Source organism: Taudactylus pleione, unplaced genomic scaffold (assembly GCF_031769625.1).
Source record: "Taudactylus pleione unplaced genomic scaffold, aTauple2 ptg000398l, whole genome shotgun sequence".
NCBI classification, from domain to species: Eukaryota; Metazoa; Chordata; class Amphibia; order Anura; family Myobatrachidae; genus Taudactylus; species Taudactylus pleione.
Window position 1 is genome coordinate 211,759 of NW_028284800.1, and position 17,761 is coordinate 229,519.

Consider the following 17,761-nt stretch of genomic DNA (forward strand, 5'->3'; position numbering starts at 1 on the left):
CAAGCAAGGGACAAGTGAGGTAGGAAGGGTGGGCTTAGGACCAAGGTGCTTTGCAGTGACCTTCGTAAATCAGAAAAAGAATGAGAGAAGCAGAGCGGGAGTGTAGGGAGGCAGAATTCATTATATTTAACGGGTGACTCCCATGGAAAATAATGTTGCCTGAATGAAATCACTGTACTGGTGCACAGCATAATGGCGTTCAGAATCCCGAAATACCGAACTTGTAGGTAAGTATCTAACCCTACTCCTAAACCTAACCCCTCCCCCTCCCCTGCAGCCTATTCTAAACAGCCCTCCCCCATAGCCAACCCTAACCCTCCCCCTAGTGCCTAACTCTAACCAAACCCTGATACTTACCTTCGGGATGTCAGTGGTCGGGATTCTTACTGCTGTTGGGATTCCAGCACTGGGATGCCGACTACATTCCCTCTTCATCAGCCTCTGTGTTCCCCTCCTCAGCAGGGAATTTTAGTCACATATACTAATGCAAGTATCAGAAGACATTCCAATAGCTTGTACTACTTTTCCTTTTTCTAGATAATCTTTGAGTGCAGTTACGCTTTAATAAGCTCTTGTGTCACTGCTTAAGCCATAGGTGGGACAGGAGTGACGAGTATATCCTGCCTTCTTTTCTCACTGGCGTATAAACTGAGCAATGTTCTATCTTTCTCTGGTTTGCACCTTGGAGGATAAAGTATATTACATCGGTTGTGCCCACTCTCACCTTGTTCTGCCTGATCCAATATTGTGTCCCATCCTCACTTTATCCCAAGCCTAATGTTTTGGCTGTGCCTGTAATTATATATCACAATCAGTACTAGCATGTGACAGCAAATGGTCTTTTAATTGTTGCATAGCAGGTGCTGAGCACTTCAGCCGCACTGTATGAGTCTTATTTATCTTGGAATACCAGCGTTCAGCTACTGTATGCATACTATTGGCTTGATGCTGAGTTGGACTCGCACCCACAAAACCATAGATGTGCACGGCACATGCCCACAGAAAAAGCTGCATGGTTATACGCAAATTGTTTGCATCTTATACTTTGCACCTGCTTGTGACTGGAGAAGTGGGATGGGTGAGCGTAAGGTAAATGTGTCACCATTACAATGGTACATTATAGCTCTAGGTTAGATATCAATGCTAGGATTGAGATTAATACTCACACACCCAAGCAGTAGGTTAGATTATAAATGACTAATCCAGCTGGTGAAATGACACTATACCAGTTAACATGCTGCTATGACTGTATGATTACGCTGCAATCTGTGACACCGCATGACTAAAAATATAACTAAACAGACTGGCTTAGAATGTGAAATGGGCTGCTGCAGAAATATGGCAGTGTGCATTTAGCAATATATACTGCAAGCAAATATGCAATAAAAAAAAATGCTGTACAAATGATGCTGTTTTATCAGTGAATTTGCCTCATATAAAATAATGATTAGTTTAGGTTGAGATCCATCTCTTTGGTTCGTGGATTAAGTACAAAGAGGTCTGTGTACAAGCCTTGGAGAGAGAGAGATACAGTGGACGGAGATAAAGTACCAACCAATCAACTCCTGACTATCACTTTACAGGCTGTGTTTGAAAAATGACAGCTAGGAGCTGATTGGTTGGTACTTTATCTTCGGCTACCTTATCTCTTTCCAAGGCTTATTACATAGACTCCTTAGTTTGGAAACTAGACACATGTTGTTCCAATCTTTTCCACATACTGAACTCAGATCCTTTGTGGCAATAACCTTTTCAATGTAGAAATACAAGTTGGAAGCTGCTCAATCACTTCAGTAATATCACTCAGGTGCATGTAAGGGAGGGGTTAGTCTATACAAGAAACAACAAAAAGTATTCCCCCAGCACACTGAATGAAATCAGCAATAAGATTTGAAAAACTACATGGTGGTAGATAATTCAGAGATCTCAGTTGCATATATTTGCAAAGATATGGCTAAGCCTCCAGGCCGCGTCACTGCGTCTCTGATACTGGAGGTCCCTATCACTTGGTCAGAATCTGGGGTGCAGAACCCCAAAAAAGCCGGCGATAGCCAGCCACCCCAGCGAAGCACACTAGTGAGAGACTAAAGTGAGTATAGGATTAAAGGAAAAACTATGTGTTAATAAGTGAAGGTGTAATTAAAAGGCTAAGAAAAATAAATATATACACAAAATATATATTGGAAAGTGTAAAAGTGCTAAATAAAGTGGTAATGTGTGCCTCAGCAGAGCAGCCCAGCCACACCAACCCCAAGGGGCACCGCACCCCAAACTCATCCCCAAAACTGATAACGGCTTTTTTGGGGTTCTGCACCCCAGATTCTGACCAAGTGATAGGGACCTCCGGTATCAGAGACGCCGTGACACGGCCCGGAGGCTTAGCCATATCTTTGCAAATATATGCAACTGAGATCTCTGAATTATCTACCACCATGTAGTTTTTCAAATCTTATTGCTGATTTCATTCAGTGTGCTGGGGGAATACTTTTTGTTGTTTAACCTTTTCAATGTGTTTCTCTGTGCATAGGAGGACTGACTACAGTATCATGTTTGTTTTACTAAGGCCATGATTCTGGATCTGATTCAACCCATCCTGTGTAGGATTAGCTTTATTTGGCTATGAGCGATGCTGACTGGCATGGGTATTGTGTTTATGATGAAAAGTTATTGTAGACAGTAAATGGAAATAATATATACATATTTTTTTTTACATTTAAAATATGTGTATCATTATTATCTTTTATTCATATGGTGTTACTGTTGGGAATGTGTGTGCTGCCTTGATGTTAAGCAGAATACTGTACACACCAGTGATTCATTCTGTGGACAATGACAAGTCAATTAACTTAACCAGGTTCTGTGGTTTATTGTTGGAAATAGTTTGTACAGCTGTAATCAATGTTGTACAGTAATACACACTCTGGATGGAGTGTTGCCCGTAGCGGAGTAGGGGTGCAGAGAACTCACCACCAGCCGGTCACTATCCTCTGTAGTGTAGTGGTGCAAGACCTGGAATACTGGATGCAGCGGGGTAATTCCATGGGTCCTTGGAACTATGGAGGACGTTTCCATAGAGGAGCCATTTTGTTATAGACTCCGCAATAGCGCACTCCACTGCTAACAGTCACAAGGTGCGCGCAGTGCCATACAAGGGTTAACAATACAATTGAATCTCAATACATAGGATAACTATAATATAATAACGATACAACTAAATGCAGGGTGGAGTTATTTTGGGAAGTGAGAGGAAGGTTAGAGCGACTCATTATGGGTGCTAAAAGCCAGTAATGCTATATTCAGGGGTGGGGGGGCGGGAGTAGAAAGTAAATCAGCATTCAGTGATCGTGTACCTAAGTGGGCAGACACATGATCAGAGTCGCTGGTAGGGGATGGGAAATGGGAACAGAGGGGCACTAGTGCCAGGGATAGTGTTAGCAGTATAGAACAGGGGAAGAGCGCCCTGCCCATGATGGCTTACAGTCTAAGGGAGGAGTATAACTAGAAGGGGGAGACTAGGTGGGAGGTCAGAGGGGTAGAGTAATGGGTTATGAGGATGTTAAATTGAATTAAAGTAAACATGCCACATTTAGTGTAAAGCATTACAATGATCCTGTATACTGTACTTAACTGTCCTTGTATAAGAGGTGCAATTTAATGTGTTTTTCTACATTCAGATCACTTTATCTTGTTGGTTTGTTCATGCCCTACTACAACATTTACTACATACAATTTACATGTTCCTGATAGCTTACCAGGGGGGCTATGAAAAATGTTGGGCCCTGGGATTATAGGGAGTGTGGACAAACATGTGAGAGCATGGCCGCTCCCCATTGTAAATATAGGGGACTTGCACTCCAGTGAGGGGTGTGGACACACCATTTTCAATGCATGGCTGCTCCTTATTGGCAGGACCGGTAAGCAATTTATTAAATAGCATTATTAAGCAGGCATGTGCAGGGGTTGGGTACGGCTTCTTGCCCGTTGGTATTTTGACTGCATCCCCATGTGCAGGACAGAGTAATGTTACACAGAGAGACTACCCCATTACCAATTAGACAGTTACAGCTATTGGTAAATGGATATATAGAATACAAATGCATTAGCTTGTCAGTGAAGCACAGATCTGTTACTATAGTAACTCTCCTGGCGTCTTTCTCTCTTACAGGTGGATTTGTCCTGGAACAGTTTTAACAAAGGAGATGTTTTCCTACTGGACCTTGGTAAAGTGATCATCCAATGGAATGGGCCAGAAAGCAACAAGTCAGAGAGAATAAGGGTCAGTATAAGAGAAGAATATTACATTCAGAGACGTTGTGGTACGTTTATTTACTAAGGGCCGATTTTAATTGATTTAAGATCAATCAAAATTGATAAATATCGAGATTGTGTTTCTGGGACTAAATCATACAGTTACTAACAGACAATATTTTATTTGTTTTTTCAAGCTTTAGTAAATGTGTGATTTAGTCCCTGAAACTTAACATCAATGTTAATCGATTTTAAATCGATTAAAATCGACCTCTAGTAAATATATCCCATTGTTTTATTACATTTTACATATTTCTCCGGAAGATTGTGTTCTTTTTAGATCAACAAACCAGTGGAACTATAGGAACAAATCGTTTCCAATGTATCACTTTCTGTATGTAGCTAGTGGATACACATAAGTCTTATATAAGGTACTGTAGGGATTACTACACTGTAGCGATCAAGCACTTGCATCATGTAGCTGTAAGACAGTATGTCACCGTAGTAAGGGCTTTCATGCACTGATAAGATGGCACAGATTGCACAGGATATGTTGCTAACTAACCGACCGTCCTCAGCATTGCCACATTACACACATTGGTATACATACAGTATGCTGGCTTCCTTTAAGTTGCTTGGTTTAAAAAATCAGGACTCGGTTACTGGAGAGATCTATTATTTCCTCATATAACAACACCCTCCCTGGGATCCCCATATTAAAAGCACCAACAGTCCACTTTATACTATTTGGAACCAATCCGTTTGCCTTGGCACCTACACTCTGGTACTCTCTACCATGCACAATCTGAGAGGAATCGGTATGATTTACCGGCGGACCCCTGGCCGGCGGTTCAAATTTCCGACAGCGGCAGCCCGAACAGGATGAAAATCCTGATCGTCCCCAGGTAAGTATTCACTAACCTATCCCCCCCTGACCCTCCCTTAGGGGTGCCTAACCCTAACCTTCCCCCCCCCAGTACCTAACCCTAATCCCCCCTCTAAGTGCCTAAACCTAACCCACCCCTTCCCCGCCACCTAAACCTGTCCCCTGGGCGCCGGTCTCCTGGCTTTGGTAAAATGACAGGAGTCTAGGTTTAGACACCTGTCATTTAACCCTCGCCGGGATTAAGCAGTCGGGAAGCCACCTGTCGGGATTAGGTTCGCCGGCTTCCGGACTGTATACCATCTGGGAAACTCATTCACTAAATGTATTCAAATACAGGTGCAGAATATGTTTAATAATTACCCAGGCAATTATTGCTACAATGTCCACATGTATGATAGCTGAAGCCTTAATTTTTCCCCCTTACCCAGGTCCTATATTAACAGTTACAATTCAGGATTACATGATCAGGTCAGATTCCCATACTGGTGTCATTAGATTTATCACTCGCTTCCACGTATACATCCAGATAATCACAGAATAATGCTGGTTTGTGCTCTGAGGCATTGCATAGATAGGACCTTTCCTTTTGTTGTCTACAAAACACTACTGCAGACCCTGATCCAATCCCACATCAACTATTGTAATCTTCTTTCTGGTCTGCCTGCTTCTCATTTAGGGGTCTATTCATCTTGTTAATTATCGGGGGCCATGTGGCCACCAATAATTAAGTATCCAATTCGCTGCGAGTAGCAGCTGTGGATACAAATTCACTTGATCAATTCAACATTGCTCTGGTGCAGAGACAGCTGATGTGAAAATCAGCTGTCTCCGCGATCTCCTTCACTGCTAATTCTGTAGCAGTGAAACTTAGCACTGTCGAGTCTGACTCGGAAGTGCTAGTGCGTCTGCTAGACCTGGGCGTCACGGAGGCGCACAAATCCCTGGGGTCCGGCAAAAAGATCAGGACGAGACGGAGGGATCTGAAAGGATCCCTCTTTGCAACCTGGGACTCCTTCCCATGGAAAGGGGGTGTGGGAGCAAACACTTTCTGAAGATGGCGAATGCTTCCGCAGTCAAGCTCCAAATTTTTTTTATTTCTGAGTTTGATGAATTTAGGTTCTCATACTAATGTATGGAGACAGATCGGGGCTGAAAGGTAAGCAGGAGATATAAGTGATATCTCCGGCATTACCTTTATAATGAATAGCCTGATCCTCAATTTCAACAAAAGTAGATGAAAATGTACATTTTCCCCTGCTTTGTAGAAATTAAGTGATGATGAATGGACCCTTATGTGATGATGAATAGAACCCCAAGCCCTAATAATCCATCCATAGTACTGCTCCCTGTTCTGTGGATGGGTTTCTGCAGCTTCCAGCATCATTGTTTCAAGTTATCATGCATGTGTATCTGATCTCTGGTGTATAATATACAGCATACACTCAGTAACATTCCTTATCTATTAATAAGTGATATACCAGGTCTTTTCCCAAATGAAACAAATAATGTCTCCTTTTCCAGGCCTGCTCCTTGGCTCAGAGCATAAGAGATGATGAGAGGGGAGGACGAGCACAGATTGGGATCATAGACAATGAACAAGATTCCGCTGACTTGATGCAGGTGATGACAGCCGTGCTGGGGGCAAGGACCGGGGAGCTAAAGGATGGGGTTCCAGATGATAAGGCAGATGAGCAGCAAAAATCAAACGTCAGACTTTACCAGTAAGTCACTGGCATGAGTGTCATGCAGACCTGAATGTGTGATTGTAGCACAAACTAATGCTGCACACACTATATATCTGACACATTAGGTGAGATATACAAAAATGAGTCAGTGTTAATAAGAGGGTGATAGCTTAATATAATTAATTACACCATGTGGTCGCCTACACTGGACAGAATTGTATGGCAACTATACTCCGCATTCTGAGTTGTACACATCTTTGTGATCCCGCTGCCTGTGAGAGTAGGCGGCATCACTATCAATGGTATTTATAATTACACCTACCCCATGCTAGGGGCAGAAGATGCAAATTAATTTGGCATCTTACATGTGTTCGTTCTATTGGTACCCAGTAACACCCATTCAGCCAAAGGCTGAGAAATGTACCAGTCCTAAATGATGCAGTCCAGCAATGCTCAGATTGCACGCCACCCAGTATCAGGGTGAATGTGTTAAGGCCCCCATACACGGTGCCGTGTGAGGCGACAGGGGATCCGTCGTCCAATATATCGGGCGGTCCGCACACATGGTGCGATCGGGTGGCCGACCGCCCATATGCTGGCTCCCCCCTCTCTCACCCGCATAGCAATCCATGGGATCGCACATTGCATCCCCTGATCTTATGGTTCTGCAGAAAGATCAGGGGGTGCGATGTACAACCCCAGAGGAACGTGCTCGGCCCGACATCAGGGCCATGCACAAAGCAATATAGCAGGCAAGTCGCACCAATCAGTCGGATCGCCTGCTTTATCGCCCTGTGTATGGGGGCCTTTACTCTCACTCAGGTTAGGTTTCGATTATATGATAAAAAGTATACTTTAACTGAAAATGTTACAAGAGGAGGTTGTTTTTGAAGCACAAATGGCAGTTCTGAGTGCCTCAGGTTGCGCAATCGGTGGTGTTGGCACAGGGGAGGAGTTGGCGCGACATTAGCGTAAATTGTCCTAGTGAAGTATGGTGTAGGATCACTGGTGCGCCTTATTTTACAAGAAGTGCAAGTTTTCATTTTGCAGCGTGGCATTTTAGTACTAAGATTAGGAAGTGACAAGGGAGTTCCTTTCCCTGCCATGCCATTCCCCATCCACTCCCACTACAGGACGTGATATCTGCAGCAGGTCAGAGATGGGGGAACAACCTAACCATTCCATAGTTCCCATGCATAGTGCACTCTATAAGAATAAAGCTGTACATAGAAAACAGCAATAATCTTGGCGCAAGACAAACTGGCCTATAATAAACATCTAAAATAAACTCATCTTTAAATAATAATATTTTACAGCATTTGAACATTTCTAATAACGGTTTGTGTTTTTCTGTATGAGAAACAGTGAGCCTGATTCAGACCCGGATGCTAAGCCGCGATCGCTCGCTATGGGCGATTGTCACCCGTCTGCGCATACGAATGCATTGCAGACTGCGAACCAGTCACTGCGATCAGGAATTGTGCGCTCATAGTACAAAGACTGAGCGCTACTTTGAGTGACTATGCCGTTTGTGGTTGCTAACAGGGGAAGGTGCTTGTGAACGGGGGAGTGGTGCTGCAAACGCAGGCATGTCTGGGCGTCAAAACTGAGCTTTATGGGTGTGCATAATTAACATGGAAGCGTCATTGTACACGTCACTTGGTTGTATTTCAGCCTGCAGTGAGCGCAGTGCTTGCAGTGGGGTAGGTCTACCTCAAGCGCTGCGTGCAGCTCCGATGGCTCTCTATGGTTCTGATTAATCATAAACTTCCTGGAGATGACGTGTGCTAAGTAAGAAAAGTGGGCGTCTTTATACCGGCGTGCGCACGAACTCGTGTCGCTCTCTAAGACATAGAGGGCGTCCTGACACCAGACAGTGTGATCGCGGAATTTGCATACCCGGCCCCTTTTGGATGCGAGCGATCGCGGCTTAGCGTCTGGGTCTGAATCGACCCCAGTATTCATTAGTTATATACTACTGAAATTGACTCAGTGAATTGAATAAGGGTAAACTGCCAGTGTATGCATTGTGGCTATCGGATCATATGTGGCTTTTACATGCTTTCATAAACTCCATAGTATCTATTGTACAACATAATTTTTAAAGGTAGTTGCCTTTTAAACTCATGCTGTAGATCAGGGGTATTCAACATGCGGCCCTCCAGCTGCTGTGGAACTATACATCCCAGCATGTCCTGCTACAGCTGTGGCAAGGCATGCTGGGATGTGTAGTTCCACAGGAGCTGGAAGGCTGCATGTTGAATAACACTGCTGTAGATAGAACATGTATGTGGACTGGTAAATGTAAGTATATGAACCGCCTGGCCAGAACTACATGAACATGATTCATGTGAGATGAAATATTTGCTCAAATACCACAAGACTAGCAAGAGGAATGAGACATGGGAGAGCTCGCCATCAGGATGTGATTTGGCAGGTCTCTGGATCATTTTAGACCTAAAACACCACAAATTACAATGTGTCCGAAACTACCTCCAATCCTGGTGAAAATGTTATTGTGAGCTCTCAGATGTAGATAGGGATGTGTCTTCCTAGGATCCGGTGGTTTAGCTCAAGCACATAGTAACTTAAGTAAATTACGATCAGATATTTCTGATTCGGCAACATTGGATGTAGATCTGGTTCATTTCAATCCACTTTCCCAATTTCTAAGACAATAATGGTAAAAATGATTTTACTCTATCTTATTACAAATATTGAACCCTTAATTAAATAGATGTTTAAAGCAAAGAACTTTTATGAGGCAATTCAATTATCTTAATGGTGCAGCATCTGCATACGTTAGGCGTAATTACGGCAGAGCAGCATAGCTCTTTTTACTGCGCACCCCTATGCACCGTTGTTGTACCTGCGATGTGCTACCGTTACCAGTATTTCTGCGCCATTCCAATGGCACACCGCAGTCTTGAATTACGCCAATAGATTAAGGTAATAAAGTAATTATTTAAATCAAAGTAAAGAAATAATGTGTTTTAATACATTTACAAATCGTGGTAATTCTGTGTTTGAAGATAACCTATAAGCTGTATGAGTCATCTATTATAATCGCTTTCCTGTATTGCAGTGTTTTTGAAAAAGATGGAGACTTGGTAGTACAAGAAACCGCAACAAAACCTCTAACCCAGGATCTCCTCCAGCACCAGGTTAGTATATTACATAGAAGGAAACATATAAAAGCAAATTTATATAAAGAATAAAGTTATATTTTACTATACAGTGAGAATTTCTAATTTCCTGGACAAAATTGCCTAAAATCAAAGCTTTTTAAGTATACAGACAACTCAAAGTGCAAAACATCTGCTTCAAATCACAAATACAGCTGGATCTGCTGTGTACCTCGATGTGTGTTACTATGCACCTAGATTGCAGTTTGCACAGGGAGATGAGCATTCCTAACATGAAGTATACAGCAGTTATTAATAAAAATATATATATTACTTTATCCACTTTTCACTGATCCATCCAGCATGTGAGTTGCACTCATCAGTTCCTTCAGTTCTGTGTCATCCCTTCTTGCAGGATTGTCACATTCTAGATCAAGGAGGAGTAAAGATCTTTGTCTGGAGAGGGAAAGACTCCAGCCCGGAGGAGAAAAAAGCAGCTTTCAGTAGAGCAGTGGTAAGTACTGTATTATTCACAAGTAAATCACTACAGGTGATTTCAAACTGCAATATGTACAGATACACAGGGGCTTCTTATGTGTGCAAATGCACCTACTTAACTGCCAAGCACGTTTCAAAGTTAATGCCCACTTTATGGTACAGTATATGGAAACGCCTACTTTAACTGAACCTGGATCTGACCTAATTTCCAGCTACAATACAATATCACCTGTCATAAACATAAACATATCAAACATTCTTAAGAACCTAGAAATGTAATAAATATAGTACAGGTTTATGATAATTCCAAAGAATTTTATGAAGACATTTTGAAAAGATAAAGGGTTCAGGTCAGAACTGAAATAGGCCAAGGCTGATTGTACATCATGTCCTGTTTTAGTGGTATGAATGGAAGTATGTTTGTGGAAGAAGCCGCTGACACCCCTGGGAGAGTAGGATATTTGGACTGTTCCATTTCGTATATATATATAACATTGGTGAATACTGTACAGTAAGCACACACTGTGCGAGATTGTCAGACCACCAGAGGTGAAAAAAATAACAGGTTTGTGGAGACATTCCATTGTATGCCCCTCTTCTTGTCAGGAAAATACACTTAAATCAATATAAAATACATAAAACCTAAATATAATGTTGTTAAAAGTGCATTTCACAGACAATTAGTCAAGAACTATGCTTCCCGGTGTAAAAATCGTTACTTTCATTTAAGCCTACTTTACATTATTTTCATGTAAAATTCCTATTTTACAATGACGGAAAACATTGTACAGTACATCTGCATGTGAAATGTATGCACTTGAATAATTCCACTGATTATAATAGTCCACTAATATATCAGTGTTATGTTTCTTTTATGCCAAATATGCGTCAAACACCCCCAGAGGCTTAAATCCCCGGGAAGATTCCCCAGTAATGGCCAATGTGAGTCTGAATATATGTGACATGGGGATGTATTATTTACCAGTATGTTTTCTGTAGGGTTTCATTCAGGCCAAGGGATATCCAGCATCCACAAACATAGAGGTGCTGAATGATGGGGCAGAGTCAACCATGTTTAAACAGCTTTTCCAGAACTGGAGAGATTTCGGAGAGACACAAGGACTTGGGAAGTCACACAGTGCTGGGAAGATAGGTAAGATGCTTTGTAACTTACTTATATATAAATGACTGAGAAAGTGTATGCTCTGAGGGGAGCACAGAGGAAATTATAGCTGTCTGTCTGTGGGGAGGTGTATACTTGCTGACCTTTAACTCTGGAGGTTCTCTTCCTTATCATCCAAATGTAGCTCAGTTTTGTTTTTCCCATAATACAGTGAGTATTTACACAATTAGGTGCCACTCTATACATAGGAGCAGCCTTCTGTTTATCTATGGCAGGGTTCTTCAAACTTGGCCCTCCAGCTGCTGTGGAACTACACATCCCAGCATGCACTGCCACCTTTTTGATATAACAGCATGCTAAAACTATGTGCAGTGCATGCTGGGATGTGTAGTTCCACAGCATCTGGAGGGCCAAGTTTGAAGACCCCTGATCTATGGGATAGAGTAAGTACATACTCTCTGGCACCTACGGCAATAAGACATTAAGATTTGCCAGAATGCAATAAAACTCACAGGCAGGGACAGGGGCTCCTAAAGGCGTCCATCCCTGCAATGTGTCCTAAGCAAAGTGATCGCTATGGCTTCACTACTATTTCAGGATGCTGCAGTGCTACTGTACATGTGTGGTCTGCTAACCACACATGTACGGTGGCCATACACGGGGAGGTTCCCTATGGAACCTTCTCCCAGTAATTTCTGCAGAGAGTGGCTCTTAGGCTACAGCAGCTAACACTGAAGATGGAATTAGCTCCCAGGCCAAGCTCCACAGTGCTTCACGTTCGAAGCTTGGTAAATTTACCTACAAAGCAGAAACATATGAGGATGCTTTTGCAGTCCAAAATGGAGGTACCGCACAGATATCTCTGTACATACTTTCCGCTAAAACTTAAAAATTGTAGGTATCACCAGTGTCGGACTGGGGCATGAAGGGCCGCACTAGGGCACGCAGGGGGGGTTTCTGGGTACCCAGAACCCCCCCCCCCTGTCGAACTAATTTTTTTTTTTTTCAGAGACAGAGAGAGCCTTGTCTCTGTCTCTGCACAATCAGCGGGCCACACTCGGAGCTGCCTAGCCGCTGCCTGTTCAGCTGCCAGTGCTTCTGCGTCAGGTGGCTTTCATACCACCAGATGCGGAAGCGCTGAAAGCTGCACTGACAGTGGCCAGGCAGCGCGCAGCAATCACCAGCGCCGTCATCAGAGAATAGACTGAAGGCCCGGATAGAGAAGGGGTCCCGCTCGCCCGGCATTGACGATCCCCGCACCCGCTATTTTTTTGGAAGGAGAGAGAGACCCGGCGGCCGTCGCGCATGATGTCACGCCGCGCCACTGAGAGCAGAGGACTCGCGGCATTTGACTGAGGAGCTACAAGCATCAGGTAAGTGTGGGGTTGGCTGTCTGGGGCTGGCAGGATGGAGGTGTTTTATTCACCTCATATATTGCAAGTCAAAGTAATACCATTAGCTGGTCAACGTTTCAGCCCATACAGTGCCTTTGTCAAGACCTCCCAGACCCACAGCAACATGGGAAATATTGATTAGTAGGTCAAGGGGCCTATTTATTAATGTACTATCTGCAGTCAATCTTCCGAAAAGGATTGCTGCTTTATTGAGTGTTGGGGCTATTTAACTTAATGGTACTTACATTTTTAATTCACAAAGCAGTGCCCAAATTGGCCTATTTACCAAGCTCTGAAAAGCTTAGCTTTCGGAGCTGGCACCTGGTAACTAATGCCACCTAGAAATTGTGTTCGTCATTGTCAGCCTTTCAGCAACCTTTTCGCAGAGAGGGATCCTCAGACCCCTGGGTGTGCATTCGCAGGAGGTCAGCGGGTCCTATCCTCCCAGTAAAGTGATCGCATATGCTATAATTTTACCTTTTACGGGTTGGGGCTGGCAGTGTGGGGCAGGGGCTGGCTATCTGGGGCTGGCTGGCTGGGGTGACTATCTGGTGCATGGGCTGTCTGGGACTGGTTGTTTGTGGCTGGGGCTGATATACAGTATATGTGTGTATGTGGAAACCCCCCCCAAAAAAATCCTGATTTTGCCCCTGGGGCCCACCAGGGAAGGCAGTGGTAGGGAGTGGGACTCATGCTTAAAGGGTGAGGCCAGCCTCCAGAGAGGTGTGACCAGTCACCACAGAGGCTTGTCTAACCATTACAGAGGACATAGCCTGCAGATAACATGGAAACTACAGTGCATGTTCTGTTCATCCATGTTCCTACAGGTACCTATATAATACAAGTGCACTGTCTGAAACCTGACATTAGTAGAGGAAGTGGGACCCTCAGGCTGTGGGGCCCACTGGGGATTTTCCCTATACCCCTGTGGGTCAGTCCAACCCTGGGTATCACCCGTAAACAAGTAGTAATACATGTAGTCCAGTCTATGGGCCTGATTCAGAGCCGGACGCTATTTGCGCTCGCTCGTCCAGAAAAAGGGGCTGGCTATTTAAATTAACCGTTCGCTCTTTGCGGTCTGTTCACGCCTCTATGTCTGAACGAGCGAACAAAACATGCGAACGTAATTTTGAAAAAAAAGCGCCCCCTGGCCGCTCGCATCATACGTCATCTCCGCTATTTATTAGATTAATCGAGTACATCGGACGGCGTATGAACTGCTCGCTATTCTTGTGGTTGGTTTTTCCTACCACAATCATGCGAGCAGTTCTGACTATAAAACAACCAAGTGACGTGGTCGATGACGCTGCTGTAGTAATTATGCACACCCTTTAAACGCCCGTTTTGAGCGTTTGGCACGCCTGCGTTCGGATCTCCACTCCCCGTTTTCAAGCACCTTCCCCTGTTACCACCCACATACGCCTCATTCTGTCACTCAAAATAACAGGCATTCGCTATTTAGCGAGCACACGATTTTTGGCCGCACTGACTGGTTCGCGCATGCGTATTAAAATCCGTACGCATGCACAGTTGTGCGAACATCGGTAGGAACGAACGAGAGGCCGCTTACGAGCGGCTCTGAATCAGGCCCTATGTGGGCTATGTGCAAAAGCAGACAGTATTTACCTTGCATGCAGAAATAATTAATAGATTTCCCCCTTGCAGTGACACATGATTTGTCCAGGTGCAATGTTGCTCCATTTTCTGCTTTTTTGTTTCTTATTTTCCTCCCAACTCTGAACCAGCCCCTGTCATACCTGCATACCCTCCTGGAACACCAGGGAGACTCCCGAATCTTGGGTGGCTCTCCCAGGCCCTGGGAAAAGTAGGCAAGTCTGCTGGAATCAAGGCCCAGTTGGCCGCCCTCGCCCACTTCCTGAGAAGGCCTGGTGATGTGATTAACACTAAATTTCATCATCATCATGATCCCGGTTTGTATATATACACCGGGTTGTCCTGAATAGAGGGGCTACAAAGACGTGTTTTCAACGCCAAACTCCTGCAACTCCCACCTAGCTGCCCCCTTTGTAAGGGCAGACAAAAAAATCTGCATATATGGCCCCTGTATGTGTTTATTATTTTAATATACATTTGGGATAGTAAAGGTAATGTGGATTGATGTTAGTGATTGATCAAAGGACATTTCACAGGTTTTCATAAAATACTACCTGTACTTTAATTGACATTACATTGTCTCCAGCCAAAGTGGATCAAGTAAAATTTGACATTAACCAGCTGTATGCCAGACCAGACTTGGCAGCAGAGCAGAGGATGGTGGATGATGCTTCTGGGAAGGTGGAGGTGAGTTAATAGATCTTCTCTATCTCATCTCTTCTTCATATTAAACATATTTTACTTAAGTTTCAGGTTAACAAATTTACAAGCGACAAATATGTATGTTGTATTTTATTCTAAATGTATTTAATATCTTCAACTGATTTACAATTTATTTGTTAATAATAAATTGATGTGAGTTATTATTATTATTATTATTATTATTATTATTATTATTATTATCCTTTATGCATAAAGTACCAAGATATTACACGGTACTGTATATTCAGGAATTATGATAGAAATAATAACAAGACACAGAAGGTAACAATGGCCCTGCTGAAATGAGCTTACAATCTAAGCACTGCCAGTTATACGCTAATCAGAACTTATTTCAGCCATTTAGAGGTTTTGTGTAAATCAGGATTGCAGCAAATGCAGTTGCTTTAACTATTTACATGTTTTATGTTTCTTTTCAATACAGATTTGGAGAGTTGAAAATCTGGAGTTAAAGGAGGTTGATCCAAAGACCTATGGAAGATTCTATGGAGGAGATTGCTATTTGGTGCTGTATACATACATAAAGTCAGGGAAACCGAATTATCTGCTTTACATGTGGTTGGTAAGTGGCGTATCCTCATTAGGAAAGTAAAAGTGATCTAGCTGTTGTGATGCTCTTGGGATGATTGCATACAGGAGGTATTATACTGACTTGTTTCATGTCTTGGTCTACCCTGTAGATGCATTCTGAAATACTCTCGGATAAATTTACTAAGAATAGTATTTGGGCGTGAAAAAGCACTGTGGGCATCGCTGGGACTCGTGTGTATTTTTCATGCTCAAACATACAGATTTACTAAGGATCGTGTTTGCCTATTTTGATTCAATGGCCTATGACATCATGTTTGATTGTGTGTGAGTACAGTCGTATTGCCTGTGAGCTGCGTGTTCTGTGGAAGCACTGCACATATCAGTGTGATCGGTGCAGTGCTTCTGTGTGTAGTGTAAGAAGGGTTAAAGTATAGCCAGCCCTGGACCCCTTCTAGTACATGAAAATCGGGGGACCGGCGCGTGGTTCCCCCTATTTTCATTTAACCAGCACTGGGATGAACCAGCTGAGGTGGTAATGCCATAGCAGAAGGACACATAAATCATATGGTGTGTGTGTACTGTGTTTTTTTTAATATTTTCTTTACAGTGACGGTACAGGTGCCAGGACGCCTGCTGGCACTTATGATTCTACAAGTGCCGCAGGGCAGGCTTGCTGGGACTTGTAGTTCCACTGGAAAGAACTATATTATTTCTGTCTTTAACCCATTACCCCCACACCCACTGCCACCAGGGGTGGTTGGTCCTCTGGAGTAGAGACCCTAATTTTATTTCTGGGTTCCCCACTTTGCGGGGATTGCCAGGCTTGGGCTGACCAGTTTGGGGTTAGTAAATGCTTTAGCAGGGGGACCCCACGCTGTGTGATTCCCTTCTATGGCATTACCACCTTATCTAGTTTAGCCCATTGCTGGTTATAGCAGAGCTTCCCAAAGTCTGCCATTATAGTCCATGTTTTAAGGATATCCATGCTTGAGCACAGGTGACTTAATTAGTACCTCAATTAATTATTTTAACCATCTGGACTGAAGCATGGATATCCTTAAAACCTGGACTGTAATGGTAGAGTTTGGGAACCTTTGGGTTTTAGTAAAATAGGGGGAACCCTGCGTCGGTTTTCTCCCCCTATTTTCCTGTACCAGAACGAGCTCAGAGGTCCATGGCTGGCTTTGCTTATGAGAGGGGGACCCCACGCTAGTTGTTTTTCTTAATTCTTAACCCTTTATTACACCTATACCACAAAAGCACTGGACAGATCACACACAGCCAGACACGATTCTCAGTAAATGTACTCCTCAGTTTTTTTTCTGTTGTATTGTATGCTGGTCTTTCCAGGAGAGTCTCTCTGAGCTAGAAGTCATTAAATTGTAACAATGATATTTCATGATGTTTTATAATATTCATACTTATTGACCAGATACAAACAAACAGGATCAGTGTGGATAAGTTCTAAAGCCGCATTTTGTGTTACGTGGTTTTCTGCTTAAAAACTCTAATTATGTTCCCTGAGTTCCAAGCTTGTGTAATAATAACTATATTATTATGTGTCACTGCTGTAGGGTCGTCACGCCACTCAAGACGAGATCACAGCATGTGCCTTTCATGCAGTAGAACTGGACCGCAAGTACCAGGACCAGCCAGTCCAAATACGGGTGACTATGGGGAAGGAGCCAAAACATTTCCAGGCTATCTTTAAAGGAAAACTTATTATATATGAGGTAATATTTTTCTCATTACTTTGTAATGAATATAATCTCCAAATGCCTGTAATACTATGCGACATCCAAACTCACTGGACATGCATGAAATGTGGGTGTTAAGGGGTTAAAACAAAAACAAAATCTCATGGTCTGTCTAAAAATGACTAAATTCCCCAGAATTATATTTCACTCCTAACTATTATTCCAAGTTATTACACCACT

General features: G+C 43.2%; 1 protein-coding gene across 1 annotated transcript in view; it reads left to right on the forward strand.

Moving 5' to 3' along the window:
• The window catches only part of VILL (villin like), a 122,549-nt gene that overhangs the window by 74,139 nt on the left and 30,649 nt on the right, over positions 1-17,761 (forward strand). Inside the window, exons 6-13 of the mRNA XM_088446418.1 lie at positions 4,166-4,276; positions 6,656-6,855; positions 9,905-9,983; positions 10,360-10,458; positions 11,442-11,595; positions 15,160-15,260; positions 15,718-15,855; positions 17,399-17,557. Of these exons, the coding sequence (XP_088302544.1) occupies positions 4,166-4,276; positions 6,656-6,855; positions 9,905-9,983; positions 10,360-10,458; positions 11,442-11,595; positions 15,160-15,260; positions 15,718-15,855; positions 17,399-17,557 (1,041 nt within the window). The remainder of the gene's footprint in view (positions 1-4,165; positions 4,277-6,655; positions 6,856-9,904; positions 9,984-10,359; positions 10,459-11,441; positions 11,596-15,159; positions 15,261-15,717; positions 15,856-17,398; positions 17,558-17,761) is intronic.